The following is a 16,954-nucleotide window of genomic DNA, read 5'->3' as shown; positions in this document are numbered from 1 at the left end:
CCTTCGTCCTTGGCCTGTCTGTTGGGAGAGGCTAGTTTTCATGCACGACAGTGGCAGACACCAAAGGCCTCTTGTAAACCCCAGGGATCTATGGAGATCAAGACCCCATGCATGTTTACCTGGGGAGCCTGCCAGAGAGTCCCCTCTGCTGAAGGCGAAGGTACGAGACACAGAGACGGGCACTTAAGAGTCAAGGATTTGTGAGTTGTGAAGGGGAAGATAAACACAAAAGGAGAGAGACAAAAAGCAAAGTGGGTGAGACAGTCTGCTCCTGGATCCTCACAACATCCCATTTCTCTGCCAAAGGGAGTCTTGCCTCTGGAAACATGGAAATTGCATCTTCTCACAGTCACTCTCCGGAAAGAAGAAAATAAACAGATTTTGCTGAAGTTCTTCCACAAAGATGCACAATAATCTCAGAGGGGATGAGACCCACCAGTGACAAGAACAGGCAGTGCCCCAGCAGGGAGTATGCCTGGGCAGTGTTTCGTCTGAGACGCCTTTTTGAGCCAGCACATGTGTTGGGAGCCCAGCAGTGCATCCCCGTGGGGCCCTCCGGGCTGCCTGAGGGCTTCTCACCTGCGGGAGGGCTGAAAGCAAAATGCAAGCTCCTGCTAGGGGCATCCTCGAGGAAGAGGAGGCCATCTTCTGCCTCGGACTCCTAGGAGTTCCCTCTGTGGGCACAGTGCTGGGGAGGAACTGTGCACAGCCAGAGCCTTGGGACACAGGAAGGCAGTTTCTAGCAATCTTAATGTGAATCAACTTGATAAACTAAATCATAGTCACTTCTTAGCCAGTATAAGTGCTCCAAAGCACCTCTCTTCCTATCACCTTTTCCTTCTCTCTCTTTCTCCATAGTCTGAAATGGTGCTGGCTATAACTTGGGGCCTGGATGGAGTGGAATGTGTAGTAATATTCCAGTCCTTCACCAACCTTGATCCTGATCCAGCAGTATTTCCGGGAGGGAATCTGTCTTTATCCCTCTGATCATTCCCAGAGTCCCTTCCAAGAAACTAAATGAAGTCAGTCTGCAGGTGCCAGGACTCTGAAATAGGTGGCTTTGGCAGTCTTGGTTGCTGCACCCAATGATTTGCCTGAAATTATCCAATAGTGTAAAGGGGAGAGGGGAGAGCTTTATCCTACCTGATAATCATTTATTTTGTCAAGTAATCATTCTTTGTCAAGGAATATTTAAATGGGCTCCTAGTGTTGCAAGACACACTGGAATAAGAAACCCCATTGTCTCAAGAAGAATTCTAGTGCTTCCGGTCCACAAATTAAACATGTCTCAGTCAAGCGAATAGGAGACTTGTTCTCTCCCACTTCCACACCCCTGTGGGCATCTGTTCTGGTCACGCTGAGCTCAGGCCCATTCCTCCGGATTACCAGGCTCACTCTGGTCCTCCTGGGTTCCCTGGCAATCAGAACCAAGACAAAGGAGACAGTGCTGATTGTGTTCCTTCACCCAGCACAGGAAAAGCAGAGCGACTGACTTAGAACCTCAGACTCAACTTTGAGGCATCGGTCAGAGGGCCAGTGTTCTGGCATACTCATCATCTCATTTATCACCCTCAAGGCTGACAAAGCTCTAGATTGGCATCAAAGACAGGGCTAGTTAGGTAGACTGAGACCCTACAAGAATCCACCACTTTGTGGTTCAGCCTTAAGCTCTTCCTTGACCTACCAGTAAGGTTCTTGGACAGTGAAAGATGCTGGGTGGCTGGACCTGGGCTGAGAGGTGGACCGGGAATAAGCAGGGGCAGGCGGGTAGTGCTGGTGGTCTTCGCAGTTATCCACACCTAACTCTATTAGGTGTGGAGGGCTTGTGGGGGAGAATGGAAAATGTCTCTATATCCCTACAAGCTAATTTGATTTCTTTTTCCTCCTGAAGATGGATAAATAAAGATGCTCAGAAGTGTGGAGAGGGAAAGAGAGGTTAACGTTTCTTTTTAGTTAACCAGTTTTGAAGGAGAGATTACTATTGCAGGTTTATTTTGTCTCAATGATAAAATGGATTTTGATAGAAAGAACTGGAGACAGGAAGGACTGAGGAAACCAGATAACATTTTCCTACTACTAAAAAAAATTTTTTTTAAAGAAAGAAAGTCATGTAAATTAGATGGGCTTGGGACCTTTACGCAGCAATTTACCACTAGAGTCCCCACTTCTTTTGGTCTTATGTAAAGGCCAACACCTCTAGGTAACACTTTGAATCGCAGTAGTCACTCTACCTTGAGCAAGCACCAATGTGATGGATGGTGGAGACCTCCTTTAGAGAACCAAGGTCTACTTGGTCCTGTAGACCATCCCTCTCCCATATCTTGACTTCTTGTTCTGTGAACTGATGCTTCCTTCACCAACCTTAATTGAGATTTGTCGGTTTATATAACAACATACCAGGGATTTTTGTTACAGCCCTCCTTCTACATATGTAAGACCACTCCTTGGGTGTGGGCAGCTATTTCGATTTCTTTTAAGCTCTCTGTTGGGCCAGGATGGGAAATTACACTGTAAATTGTCCCAATATTCCCACGTAGAAACAACATCCTGGAACACATTGCATCTAAGATCTGTATTTCATTGTGCTGTTTGAACAAGTCAGGCCACTGGAATGCATTGAGGTAAATAATTGCATTGAGGTGATTCGGAGCAGGTCATTTCTTTAGTTTCTGTTAAAACAGTACCTACTTTTCAGGTGCCATGGATTGTGATTTCAAGCTTTGGGACCCTCTGATAAATCCCAATATAAAGTACTATGGAAGATTTTTTTTTTTAATGATGAGAAAAAACACCCATTTGGCATTAAAATGGCCACCATAAAAACTAAGAGCTGAAAGCAATGCAAAATTCAGACTGGTGAATCAAAGACAAATCTAGAGAAATAATGCTTTCTGGATCACACTTATTTCACAACAAATGCCATGCCCTCTAAACACAAGTACGATAACTGACGCAGGAAGCAGAGAAGGTAGAGCACAGAAGGGGCAGAGAACACCCACCAGCAGCCTGTGCCAGCCCCTGCCATCAGCATGCACGGCCAGCCACAGACCCCTCCCCACCTGCTGAGATGTGGTCAATGAGCAAAGAGAAGCAGATGAGCAACATACGTGCCAGCCTGGGGTTTACATCCCAAGATCTTGCTGTTGCTGCTTACTAAATGCCACAGACACAATAATAGCATATTAAGGTCTGCAAGTAGAGGACAGAGGGTGGATTACCACAGCAGAGAAGGAACGGTTCAACCTCCAGCAGAGCACACAAAACATTCCCTGGCAGGTGACAGCAAATGGTGCCTCCCCTCACAACCTCCTCGCTGGTCATTCATCATTTTGCACATGAGCAGAGAAGCAGCAGAAAACATTCTAGACCCTCAGAAACTAAGCCCCCCACCCCACCCCCGCCGTGGTCTGCGGGTACCTGGCAGAAAGCAGTGTTCCTGGCAGAGCATACAAAGAGGCTGCCAGCATTTGTGTTAGTCCCAGCCCAGGCTGAGAGTGGTCAGTCCGGGTCCCCAGACTGGGCTGAGGCAGGACCTCGGCAGGGAGGACGAGGGAGGGGTTTGAGAGATACATACGAAAGACAGAGGATCCAGCCAGACTTCCAACCTTCCGCACATCGTTATCTAAGGACAGAAGGATGCAGGGTGTTTCAGAGGCAATTCAGAAAACACACCTTCTTAGAGGAATTCTCCCTCTTCCATCCCACCCACAGCACCAGTCAACCCTGCAGAAACAGGTAATCAGGTGGACGTATAAAGAGTGAAATAAATGTGTCTTTTCATATTGAAAATTACCACATCCCTACCACTGTATAATGTTACAGTCTACCATGTACTTCCACTTCTAAAGTCCAGGAAGGTAAAAGGCTTGTCCGGGGTCCACAACAGCAGTCATGACTTGGAACCCAGATACATTTCCTCCACTAGCCCACTGCTTCCCCAATAAGCTATGGCTTGGAAACTGGAATACCTGAGCAAGCAGTGGTCATGATGGCTGGGACACCATAGTAGGTGAAGGCTCCGTTCTCGAAGCGAAGGCCTTCCTTACCAACCTCCACCTCCACTTTACCCTGGAGAAAGAAGGAAGTGTGCTAAGGATGTGGACGAGCACTTCCAGCTCTTTTAGTGAAGACAACCCTAAGTACTTCTGTTTGGATAATAAGTGGACCTAAAATCTTATCACAGGAGAATGTGAATTCCATCCAGATATGTTTTGAAACAGCAGCTTTAACTTCAGGAGCCCTTGGCAGTAAAGTTCTTGCTTAGTTAATAAAGCAGTATCCAGTCATGAACATGCAAGCTTTCTTTGAAGACTCTAATGGCTCCTTCATGAGGCAGGTCCAGCTAGCTCAGGACACCATAAATCCCATAAACTTCCAGTGGTATAGTCTAAGACTAGACCATCTCTCTTATCTCTAGCTGAGATAAAGCCAGATTCTGTGAGAAGCTTGAGCATATGGTATGCTATTAGGGGTCTGAAACCGTGTATATGCACTGCACGGATTCATCCCAGACCCTACAAGGCCTGTACTATTTTTACCCCCAGTTTTATAGATGAATCAATTTTGAGGCTCATAAAGATTAAATAACTAAATCAAGGTTAGTTAACAAGTACCAATATTGGGATTTTAAAACTAGGTCTTTCCAATTTCTGAACCTACCCTCTTGCTCCTATATTTTACCCCCGCCAAGATTTATTTGAAAATGGTTACGTTTATATTAGGCATAAGACTCTACTCGCGTTCCTTGTGTTATATAAACAATGCAAACACCCTTCTCAATTTTCAACAGTAAAGAATGTGACTCCATTTCTGGAGAAGAAGGCATTTTAACGAGGCTATCTGGAAGGATGGGTTTGAGGCATATACTGTGTAGGAGCAGACAGGTGGCAGGGGGACTGTAACAGAGAGGCCCTTTCTAAGTCAATGTGAATTTAATTAGGATTTTAAGACAATCATTGTATTTAGGGTTCACCAGATTTTATCAGGAAGAGACGGTGAGTAGGGGCAGGGCTAACGGTGGAACCAAGCCAGGAGAAGGGGCTGGAATCATGCCTGACACTTATTTACAGGCTTCTCCACTTATTTACACCCTCTCAGGGCAGGGAGGATGACTGTACTCATGTGAGTACCAGCAAGATGCTGCACCTCTCTCATTTTCTTGTTTATTCCCTCATAGTCCCCTTTAGGAAAGGATTAAGGCACTGCAATGGTTGAAGTGTGGCAGAGAGAGTGGACGTGTCCCATGTGCCTCCAGAGAGCAAAGCAAGGACCAGTGGGTGGAAATCAGAGATGGTGAGATTTTGCTTGACAGAGAGAAGAGCTTAAAACAAGGAGTGTCTGAAATTTGGGAGGCAGTGCACAGTTGCATTCCTGGGCATGGCCAAGCAGAGACAAGAGGTGATAGGGATTTTGTAGGACACCAGTTTACGAAGTTCAGCAGCAGAACCCCTTGGCTGGAAGTTACCCACTGCACTCCCAACCACAAACATTGCTGACATCAGACTAAATGCCATAAAGATCCCATCACTCTAGGATGCCAGCCAGTCACACCTATCTCCTTCTGTGAGTCAGGGACAAACGCCCGCCCCAACTGGCCTTGCTCCCAAGGCAGCCTTGGAACCTGGCCCGGAGGAGGTGTGGCCATTCCTCTTCAGCTTGGAGAAGTCCTACCTTGCCCTTGGAGGGTCTAAGCCTTTCCCACTCACCTGCAGAAGCAGCACAAAGTAGTCCACGGGGCGGTTCCGCTGGTAGAGGTAGTGTTCCGGGGCCTTCTTGTTCTTCTCATCAAACTTCAGCTCCTGGATCACATTGGGATGTTTCAAGAGCCGGAGCAGGATCTTCTCCGAGAGGTACAGAGACTTAAACGGCTCCACTTCTAGAGGAGAGTGAAGGCAGGAGGAATCGGCAGCAGGGAGGAGTCAGGGTGGACACCACCAGAGCCATTCGCGCTCCACGCTCCATCCTGCAATTCCCTTGGGTGGGTGGGGGGTGGGGGAGTGTCTTAAGCCCAAGTGTGCATCTTCGGGCCCTCTGGGGATATGGGTACCTGCACTGGCATTTCAGGTCCCTGTTTTGACAGTGTCGATTTTGTTATTAATTTTCTCGTTGACTTTATTTAAAGCTGCACGTAGACTTAAAAAAGAAGAGAATCCTACCATTTGTGACAGCATGGATGAACCTGGAGGAGCCAGGCACAGAGGGACAAATACTACATGATACCAGTTATATGATGAATCTAAAATAGTCAAATTCATAGAAACAGAGAGTAGAATGGGCTGGGAGAAGGAGGTAATGGGGATACTAGTCAGAGGGTACAGAGTTCCAGTGATGCCAGATGAATAAATCCTAGAGATCTACTGCACAGCATATGGAGCCCAAGAACATGCTACACTGAAGACTCCTGAGAGGCCCTTGGGCAGCAAGGAGATCCAACCAGTCCATCCTAAAGGAAATCAGTCCTGAATATTCACTGGAAGGACTGATGCTGAAGCTGAAACGCCAATACTTTGGCCACCTGATGTCAAGAACTGACTCATTTGAAAAGACCCTGATGCTGGGAAAGATTGAAGGTGGGAGGAGGAGGGGATAACAGAGGGTGAGATGGTTGGATGGCATCACCTACTCAATGCACATGAGTCTGGGTAAACTCCAGGAGCTGGTGATGGACAGGGAGGCCTGGCGTGCTGCGGTCCATGGGGTCGCAAAGAGTCGGACATGACTGAGCAACTGAACTGAACTGAACTTAAAATTTTGCTAAGATCTTATATTAACACACACACATACACACACACACACACACAGATAAATAGTAATAACACATATAGAAGGTGGCAGGAAACTTTTGGAAGTGATGTTTATATTTATGGCACAGATTATGATGATGGTTTTATGAATGTATGTGTATCTCCAAGCTCATCAAGATGTTTACATTAAATATGTATCATTTTTTGTATGTCAACTATATTGCAATATAGTGGTTTAAAAAGCAGCTGGAGTCGGACATGGATAAGTGAGCCATGTGAGTGCTAAGTGCTAAGTCACTTCAGTCGTGTCTGACTCTGTGCGACCCCATAGACGGCAGCCCACCAGGTTCCCCCGTCCCTGGGACTCTCCAGGCAAGAACACTGGAGTAGGTTGCCATTTCCTTCTCCAATGTGTGAAAGTGAAAATTGAAAGTGAAGTCGCTCAGTCGTGTCTGACTCTTAGCGACCCCATGGACTGCAGCCTACCAGGCAATGGCATCCCACTCCAGTACTCTTGCCTGGAAAATCCCATGGATGAAGGAGCCTGGTAGGCTGCAGTCCATGGGGTCATGAAGCCATGTGAACATGACTAAACATGTTTTTGTTTTAATGCTATGATCAAATGAAATACAGAGAATTTGATCTGACTTATTTGTATGATGTATATCTGTTGAGTAAAATGAAATTTCAAGTTAACAGGAACACTTAATTATTTAAGTGGAAAGTTCTCAATAAGAAGCATCGTTGCATTGTATTTACATATTAATAGGTATTATTCTATACTATATTATTATGTTATGTTATACTATACTATTACATTATGGCATATCATATTTACAGATACATCTGCTTTGTTCTAGGAAGTCAGATATTCAGTTGAGATCTGCAGTCAACATTGAAAGACTATATTAGAACTATAATTACATGTTAGATCAGAACTATATTACATGTTTAAAACCCTAAAGAAGCTCCAATTTAAAGTTTGCTACCTTTTAGCATCTGGAACAGTACTAGCATTCATTATGCACTCAATAAATACATGCTGGATTAATTAAACAGTGAACTTACTAATGTGTGTGATCGTTATAGGTCAGCACATTAATTAGGCATGAATGAGAAGATCAGACAGTTCAAAGAAAATTTTACCTTCTTTACAAGAAGGAGAAGTTTATCTTTGGATCCTCTCTTTTTTTTTTTCTCTAAAGATTCTGGGATTCACAATCCACGTCTGTATTTGAAGAACTCATAGATCACAGGCCTACATGGCCCCTGGAGAGTCCGGGCCCCAGGGCCTTTGTAGCTACATAGGACATCACCTGTCCCTCCCAGATGAACCCTCTGGGCCACCAACCCCCACCATGAAGCAGGCAGAGGAAGGGAAAGTGCAGTGGTGGATTCCTCGGCTCTTTTCTCAAGTAGAAGAGAGAAAAGCAGAGTTGCATCACACTCACTTACCCCAAGAAGATCGGAGGCTGAAAACGAGCAAATGTAGGGTCCTGTTGCCCCTGCCCAAGGATAACCTCCTCTTCTGGAACAGAGGTTCTCAGTCCCTGCACTGGACTCACGTTACAAGGTATTAAGGATGACTGGTGCCTGGGTCCCACCCTCCAGAGCTGCCTTGTCTGCCTGGGGTGGAGGTGCAGGAGGGCAGGGCCATCATACCTGTGGCCATGAAGCGGTGTGTGGCCAGCAGAAGCTGTGGCGAGATCTTCACCCTCATCTCCGAGTCGGAAAGCTTAAACAAGGAGAAGTCGTGCCGCTTCCTCTCCCTGTGTGGGACCCTCTGCTTTTTCCGATTGTCTGCTGTGGGGACAGGGGACAGACGGCAACCATCTCAGAGCCACTGTTGATTTTTGGAGGTTTCACCTGAGACAGGTCCTTTGGGACCATGGGGATTTCTGGAAAGTGTCAACAAGTCTCTGTATTAATTGCGCTGAAGTGGTGAACAGTGGAAAAGCGGAAGGCCAGCTTGGGGCTCCCAAGTTCAGGCTTCTAGGACTGGCTCCCCTGCTTATGAGCTGTGCAGCATCTCTAAGCATCACAGTCTTGTGTGCTTTAATTTATACAATAAAGTTAGTGATTAATCATAACTCTTCTCATAAGTTTAGTGCCTGCATGCTTAGTCACTCTATCGTGTCCGACTGTATTCAACCCCAGGGACTGTAGCCTGGCAGGTTCTTCTGTCCGTGGGATTCTCCAGGCAAGAAATACTGGAGTGGGTAGCCATTCCCTTTTTCAGGGTCTTCGAAACTCAGGGAAAGAACTCAGGTCTCCTGCATTGTAGGCATATTCTTTACCATCTGAGCCACCAGGTTAACGATTAATCGTAATTTTTCTGCTCATCTCAGGTAGTTATTATGAGACTCCCATCAGAATCTATCTGTGAAATGCTTACAAATAACTGTATGCTTACAAAAAGGCCTTCACACACAAGGGACTTGTGTTCTTAGCATCAAGGACTATGGCAGGGCCTGGGGGGTTTCTGCCTTGGCCATACTCCTGTCCCCAGAGCTGGACTCACCTGGTCTCTTCCCACTGATTTAAACCATGCTCTGAGCAGTACCTGAGGGATGTCACCCAAAGGAGGAGGGGGGTGGTCACTCCCTCTTTCCACTCACAATTCTCTTGCTTCAACCCTGGCCCCTCCACTGGGAGAGAATTGGGGGAAATTAAGGAAAGAAGGAGAAAAAATGCAACTAGCTCTATAATCCATAAAGGTGAGTTCTCCAGGTGGGGGCCTCAGGCAGGACTCTTGTGATTATTGATTGAAAAAAATCTCTGCTTTTTCCAATTTAATTTTTCTCCCTGCTTTTTAAAATCTTGTCTATATATATATATATATATATATATATATATATATATATTTATTTATTTATTTTCAGGGGGTGACTTCCCTGGTGGTCCAGTGGCTAAGACTCCACGCTCCCAAGGCAGGGGGCCTGGGTTTGACCCCTGGTCAAGGATCTAAGTGGAGAAGGCAATGGCACCGCACTCCAGTACTCTTGCCTGGAGAATCCCATGGATGGAGGAGCCTGGTAGGCTGCAGTCCATGGGGTCGCTAAGGATCAGACATGACTGAGCAACTTCACTTTCACTTTTTACTTTCATGCATTGGAGAAGGAAATGGCAACCCACTCCAGTGTTCTTGCCTGGAGAATCCCAGGGACGGGGACACCTGGTGGGCTGCCATCTATGGAGTCACACAGAGTTGGACACGACTGAAGCAACTTAGCAGCAGCAGCAGCAGCAGCAGGGATCTAAGATACCAAATGCCACAACGAAGTGTTTGCATGTTGCAACTAAAAAGATCCTCAGGGCTGCATCCAAGACCTGACACAGTCAAATGAATCAATAAAAATCTGTTTTGGGGTAAAGGGTAGGCTTTCTTTGGTTATATGTCTCTTGCTTTCCCTTAGTACTGAGTAAAATATTGAAACTTTAGCCTATCTTAACCTGCGCTAGGGGAGCACAAAAGCAGATTAGGGTTTTTCTAAAGTTGGCCTGGAGCAAAACAGCAGTGCAGGGAACTCTCAGTGCAGGCTGAACAGACACAGTGGAAATGAAAGGGAGAGAACTCCAGGGGACGGGCTCCCTGGGACTCTCCCCCTCCTGATTTCGCTCTGCCACGTGACTGAGTTCCCTTCTAGAAGGAAGAAAGTGCCTTCCTCCACACTGCTCTTCTGCTCTCTTATGGGCCTGCCTTGGACTCCCGGCCCCAGCTTTAAGGCTCCTTGTGTCTGGTTGCCACAAATGGTGAGATCCCACAGTGAGATCCAGGCCCAGCTCCCCTCGGGGTCAGGATCTGGGGAGAAGCAACACAGTAGTCCTGGCTCCTCAGCCTTCTCACCGTTCTTAAGGATTCATGCTTATTTATAGGAGTGGGAAAATCGTAACCCTCTCTTTTAGAGAGAGGATGGTTTAGCAACAGAGCAGCAAATACATCTATCAGACCATTTTATCTGGTCTGATAAAAGACCATCTATCTTTTCCATTACTAGTAAGTAACCTTCTGATTTATATGACGTGTTCGTCTAAATATTCCCTCTCTCTCCTGCATCAGAATACTACCAAATAGTTAATCACCGGAGAATCAGTTTCCTCTGATCTCCCTCTTCATTCCTTCTATTTTATTTTATTTATTTTTAAAATCATTTTTTTTATGTGAACCATTTTTAAAGTTTTTATTGAATCTGTTACAGTATTGCTTCTGTTCTATGTTTTGGTTTTCTTGGCCATGAGGCATTTGAGGTCTTAGCTCTCCAAGCAAGGACTGAACCCATACCACCTGCATTGGAAGATGAAGTCTTGACCACTGGACTGCCAGGGAAGTCCCCATTTCTTCTATTTTAATAGTGAGTATTGGAAGATCAGGTTGTTGAGATAAATGCCCTGCTGCTGCTACTGCTGCTAAGTCGCTTCTGTCATGTCCTACTCTGTGCGACCCCATAGACGGCAGCCCACCAGGCTCCCTGGTCCATGGCATTCTCCAGGCAAGAACACTGGAGTGGGTTGCCATTTCCTTCTCCAATGCATGAAAGTGAAAAGTGAAAGTGAAGTCGCTCAGTCGTGTCCGAGTCTTCACGACCTCATGGACTGCAGCCCACCAGGCTCCTCTGTCCATGGGATTTTCCAGGCAAGAGTACTGGAGTGGGGTGCCATTGCCTTCTCCGGACAAATGCCCTAGGAAGAGCTTACTCAGACTGTTGTCACTACTATTAACGTCAGCCACTAACACTTTAGTGTGAATGTTTTCTCCAATATATCTATTGAGATATAGATTGGGATTTCTAAATCTAGAGCAGAGTGACAGTCAGAGGTGGAGAAGGGAGAAAGGATTGGGGGATGGAGAGATCAACCCCTATTTTAAGGTGATGAGCTGGGCCAGGGCTCCACTGCAACAGCAGACACCGTGACGCTCCTGCTATGTTTCATCAAGGCTTGGCCCACCTTGGTCTGATCTCTTCTCACCCCAAAGGCAAGCACTCTTTCTGTACCACTCACTGCCTTAGAGTCTTGAAGTTTTTTCTACTAGGAGCTTGTCTCTGAACAGTTGCCTCTAGCAAACCAAGGACACAGATCTGGAATGGGTTCTCTGAGGGGAGGATGGGGACTGCTGTCCCACTTGATGAAATTGGGAGGAGGGGACACTTACTGGCCTAGGAACTCCCATGGATTTGATAACACTCCCATTTTTGAGGAAAGCAGGCCTTTGCAATGTTTGTAAGCAAAGCTTTGATAAGTCTCAGTAACGAAAGCAGTCACTATCACAGGGAGGAACCTGTGTTGTTCCTGAGGGGGAGTGGGAAGGAGGGTGAGGAGACAAGACCAGAGCCAGGGGTAGAAAGGGAGGAAGGGGGGACCAGGCAGCAGGGCTGAAAACACACAAGAGCAGGGTCTAAAAGGACGACTTAGTTTGGCTTAGGCCGTGCTGGGTGATGTCATGAGTCTCGACAGCACGCTGATGTTGTTGTGAGTGAATCATGAGTGAACCCCCAGGGATGCCAGGGTCTGTGTCCAGGTGGACAAAGAGACAAACCAGGAACAACACAGGGGACAGAAACATGGGCAGAGAGGTCATCCAAGGTGCACTTCATTTCCTCCATCCAAAGGCCAGGAGGTCCCCTTTTCATAGTCTTGGCTCTGTTCCTGAAGGTTCTCTCTTGATAAACATTTAGCTAGCATACTCTCAGCGACTCATTGGTGGTTCAAGCTGGGGCATCTTGCCATGCCAGGCCCTGGCAGGAGAGGGCTGACACACAGCAATACTTGGGGCTTGTCCTGACCCCCTTTCACACTGTCCATTAAATTAAGCCAGCTCTGAGAACCTCAGAGGAAAATACGATGGGTTTGGACAAGAGCCACTTACTGTAGAGGTCAGTTTCATCCAGGATCTCTGACTTGATGATCTCCTCTATGATGTCCTCCAGTGTGACGATGCCCATCACCTCGTAGAAGGGGTCCCCTTCTCCCTCGTTATTCACCCGCTGGACAATGGCCAGGTGAGACTTTCCTAGAGACAAAGGAAGTCACAGTGAAGCATCTGGGATATTTTCAGAGAACTTTCCTCGTGAGAAAACGATACTAAATTGCTCTCTGACCAATCTTGGGACTGAACCGCTGAACCCATTCCAGGATCTCTTTAAAATGTGAAGTTTGTGTACAACCTCTTATAAATGCAAACTTTATACTTTTATATCACTATCTCTTTTGAAGCAAGTTACTTGGTCTTCCCTGGTAGTCCAGTGATTAAGAATTTGTGTGCCAATACAGGGCACATGGGTTTGATCCATGGTCTGGGAAGATTCTACATGCCTCGAAACAGCTAAGCCTGTGTGCCACCACTACTGAGCCTGTGCTCTGGAGCCCATGTGCCACATCTAGAGAAAGCCCATGTGTGGGAACAAAGATCCAGTATAGCCACAAGTAAACAAATAAATAGAAAGTTACCTGATATACACAATGCCATTTCATCTCCTGTAATTTTCCTGTATTAAGAAGTATATCTAAGCTGAAGGAGGATGAATAATCTAATTGAGAGAATTAGAATTTGGAGTTAGAAGAACTAGGTTAGAAGCCTGCAAACCTCCTCGCCCCCATCACTAACTATCTTAGTGACTGTTTGTGCGACTCACCCTGGACAAACCAGTACATTAAACCTGTACTGAATCTCAAGCTTCTCATCCAGCATTAGAGGATAATACTAAAATGGTGATTTTCAATATGGCTCCCAGAGGCTTTGATATGCCTCCCATTGAGAAGCGTGGTCTAATCAACTCCCTTGAGTCTGGGCAGGCTTGTGACTGCTTCAATCAATCGAGAACAGGGAAAGTGCAAGTGTTAGTTGCTCACTTGTGTCTGACTCTTGGCGACCCCATGGACTGTAACCCACCAGGCTCATCTGTCCATGAAATTCTCCAAGCCCAGGGGATCTTCCTGACCCAGGGATCAAGCCCGGGTCTCCTGTCTTGCAAGAAGATTCTTTACCACCTGAGCCACCAGGGAAGCTCAGAGAACAGAGAAGTGTCTGCAATGAGGCTTCTGAGAATGCATCATAAAAGGCATATAGCTTCTGCTGCAGAAACACTCTAAGAAGTCTGATGACTACCATGAGGCCACCACGTGAAGGGGACCCAGGTTGGTACTTAGGTGACAGTCCCAGCTAAGCCTGGCCTTTCTGCCATCCCACCAAAGTGCCAGATAGGTTAGAGAAGAAGCCTTCTATGGCAGTGGATCCTGCCCCACCTGCTGGCATTCTCCCCAGTCATCTAAGACGTTTCTAACCACAGGCACAATCACTGTGAAGCAGAGAGAAGCAAGTCCCACTGAATTCCTGACTCAGGAATCTGTGAGCATGATAAAATGGTTGTTGTTTTATGCTTCCAAGTTTTGAAGTGGCTTGTTAATAGCAGAGGTAACTAGGACAATCAATTTCCATCAAGTGATTGTGGAGTTCAAATGACCTAGTGGATGTGTCCAGGATCAGTTGCACAGATAGTCACTAGGGTAGTTAGGGAGGAGGGGCAGGGAGGTTTCCATGGTGTGAAGGCACTGTGTAAACTACAATATGTCATAGGCAGTTTAGTTAACTTACTGCCCAACAACTGACTAACAACAGTTAACAATTATTGAGATAACTACAGGCCAGGTACTATTTGGAGCACTTTACATGTATCAGTTCATTTCATCCTCATAACAACCCCTGAGACAAGTACCATTATTATTCCTATTTTACAAGCAAAACAACTGAGGCACAGGTTGGTTAACTAATAAGCCTAAAGTTACAGTCTGTAAGTGGCAAAGCTAGACTTTATGAACCCAGGTAAACTGGTTTTTGGTCCTAATCTAGAGACTGTCTTACCTGAGTCCTGCTTCACCTTGGTTTATTTTCATCCACTGATAGATGCGTTTTCTGGATCTGTTTCTAAAAGGACAATCTGGGTGGTTCTTTTCCTTGGCTAAGAGAACATCTCCTTAAATTAGGAGACTATCTAGGGTACTGATTCAGATGTCATTCTTGCGCCGCCTCCCTAAGAAAGGAAGTGCATGCCTTATCACTGCTACCCTGTATAAGCTTTTGCTTGCCCACTGTTAGAAATATCAGAGTAGTAAGCTTGCCAGGGCATAATTAACCCTTAAAATTTAAACAACATGAATTTCTGTTTCAAATGCTTCAAATCGCAAGATAGCTACTAATTGGGATTTTTAACGGGACAGATGGCATCTATATCACTCAAAAATAGTCTCTAATTTCCTCTCCACCTTCAACTTATCCTGTGACTTACTCCCAAACTGACTTGATCAGGCCACTCCCCCTCTCAAACACCCTCCCTAGTGTGCACAAAGTCAAAGCTAGGCTCATTAGTTTGGTATTCTCAAGACTATAAAATGTAGCGCCTCCCTGTCTTTCTAACTGCATGCCCTGCCACATCCTCCAAATATCCCTGCCTCCAATGGAGCTGCGTTACCTCCAGCTCCTAACTTCCTCCACGCCCATTTTCCAGGCGCTCACTCACACTGTCTCCTTTTCCCATTCTGTCTCCATTGGACCTTCAAGTTTCAGCTCAGTGCCAGCTCTTCAAGAAAGCTCTCCTGGATTTGCCCCATTCTGAATCTGAAATCTGAACCAACCTTTCCTTGCCTGTGTGTTTCTAAGCCCTTGATAACTCCATTAAAGCACGTATCACAATTTGCTGTTTCTCATAACTTACAATGTGTGTGTCCTCTACAGCAGCAGTCCCCAAACTTTTTGGCACCAGGGACTGGTTTCGTGGAAGACTATTTTTCCATAGATGGGGAGGGGGATGGTTTTGAGATGATTCAAGTGCATTACACTTACTGTGCATTTTATTTCTAATCTAATGCTGCCACTGATTTGACAGGAGGTACCAGTCCATGGCCTGGAGGTTGGGGACCCCTGCTCTACTGGGCCTACGTGTCTTCCTCAGATTGTAAGATTCTTCAGGACAAAGGCTCATACACTTAGTCAGGATTTTCTCTACACAACAGGCAGCCAATAAGTGCCTGATGAACTGAACTAAGACTGAATAAAAGTCCAGTTTATGTAATACATGATATTAAAACCAGACAAAACCCTTTTTAAAAACTAAAATGCAGTGTGTTTAAATTAACATTTAAACTGAATCAGTGGTTCTAAAATTATTCTTTGAAACAACTACATCCTGCCCAATTGGATTGAAGTGTTTTGTAGCTTAAATTAGATTATGTTAATTGTTAGGATGTGCTCAATTTAAAATTGTTTTTTTTTAACACATGTTCTTAAATTTCTGGCACCTGCTCTCACTTTTCTGCTAACATGTGCTAGCAGATGACAAAACAAATGACTAGCATAATGGAAAAAGTTGGAAAAGTGATTTCTTAAAATTATTTTCTATAATTGGATAATTTTTTGTTATGTGAAGCCCAGAATATATATAATACAGCCGTACTTCCTGCCACTAAGAGGTTAGTGCATATAATGGGATTACATAAATCAACATCTTATGTTGTTTCACAAGAAGTGTCCTAACTTTCATGTGAAAATCCACCTTTGGTCTACACATTTCAAGGTCAATTTGAGGACAAACGATATGATCATCAGGGAATAATGATTTCAAGTCCTAATTATATGATATTCAAGACAATGTACTTGTGTAATCTATTTAGAAATATTTTATAATTCACAATCAGCCTTTATGAGTCCGTCAAGTGCCTGTAGAGATCTACAAATGAAGGAAGTCATTGTTTCTTGGGGACAGACTGGAATAGGAATCAATAATCACATAACCCTGTTCTGAGCTGACAATGGGACAAGAAAGCCAGCTGTTCCCATGACACACATACCCCAGGTCCTTCCCCCAAAGCAGCTGGCCTTGGAGACCCAACTCCTGGCACTCTTCCTCTTCCTGGGCCCCAGAAGTGCTGGGGAGCTGTGGGCCTGGGGTGGAGTAGGTTCATGTCTCTATTAGAGATCTTACGAACCCTCAGGGATGACCTATGAGTATTCAAAACTGCACCAGTGGGGGCTCAAATTTCACAAGTGTTTCCATCTTTTGCTGGGCAAAAACTGGTTTCTAACATGCTTTATTTCTCCTCCCATGGATGAGTGATGTGTTTACTTCCAAATGGCACACTTGAGGGAGTGGCTTCAGTCTTGGTTAATCCCCGCTGATGTCCTTCTATGAGGTTCTGTGAATGCTGTCCCTCTACAGACT

General features: G+C 45.5%; 1 protein-coding gene across 2 annotated transcripts in view; it reads right to left on the bottom strand.

The window, feature by feature from the left end:
- The window catches only part of CNNM1 (cyclin and CBS domain divalent metal cation transport mediator 1), a 67,398-nt gene that overhangs the window by 24,713 nt on the left and 25,731 nt on the right, over window positions 1-16,954 (bottom strand). For both annotated transcript variants that reach the window (XM_069566718.1, XM_069566719.1), the window contains exons 2-6: window positions 12,610-12,753; window positions 8,406-8,546; window positions 5,706-5,875; window positions 3,969-4,068; window positions 3,575-3,622 (exon numbers count right to left, since the gene is read on the bottom strand). In XM_069566718.1, coding sequence (XP_069422819.1) covers window positions 3,575-3,622; window positions 3,969-4,068; window positions 5,706-5,875; window positions 8,406-8,546; window positions 12,610-12,753 — 603 coding nt within the window. The remainder of the gene's footprint in view (window positions 1-3,574; window positions 3,623-3,968; window positions 4,069-5,705; window positions 5,876-8,405; window positions 8,547-12,609; window positions 12,754-16,954) is intronic.

This window comes from Ovis canadensis, chromosome 22 (genome assembly GCF_042477335.2).
Source record: "Ovis canadensis isolate MfBH-ARS-UI-01 breed Bighorn chromosome 22, ARS-UI_OviCan_v2, whole genome shotgun sequence".
Lineage (NCBI taxonomy): Eukaryota > Metazoa > Chordata > Mammalia > Artiodactyla > Bovidae > Ovis > Ovis canadensis.
The sequence above is the reverse complement of the archived record's forward strand: the minus strand, read 5'-3'. Positions and strand labels throughout refer to the sequence as shown.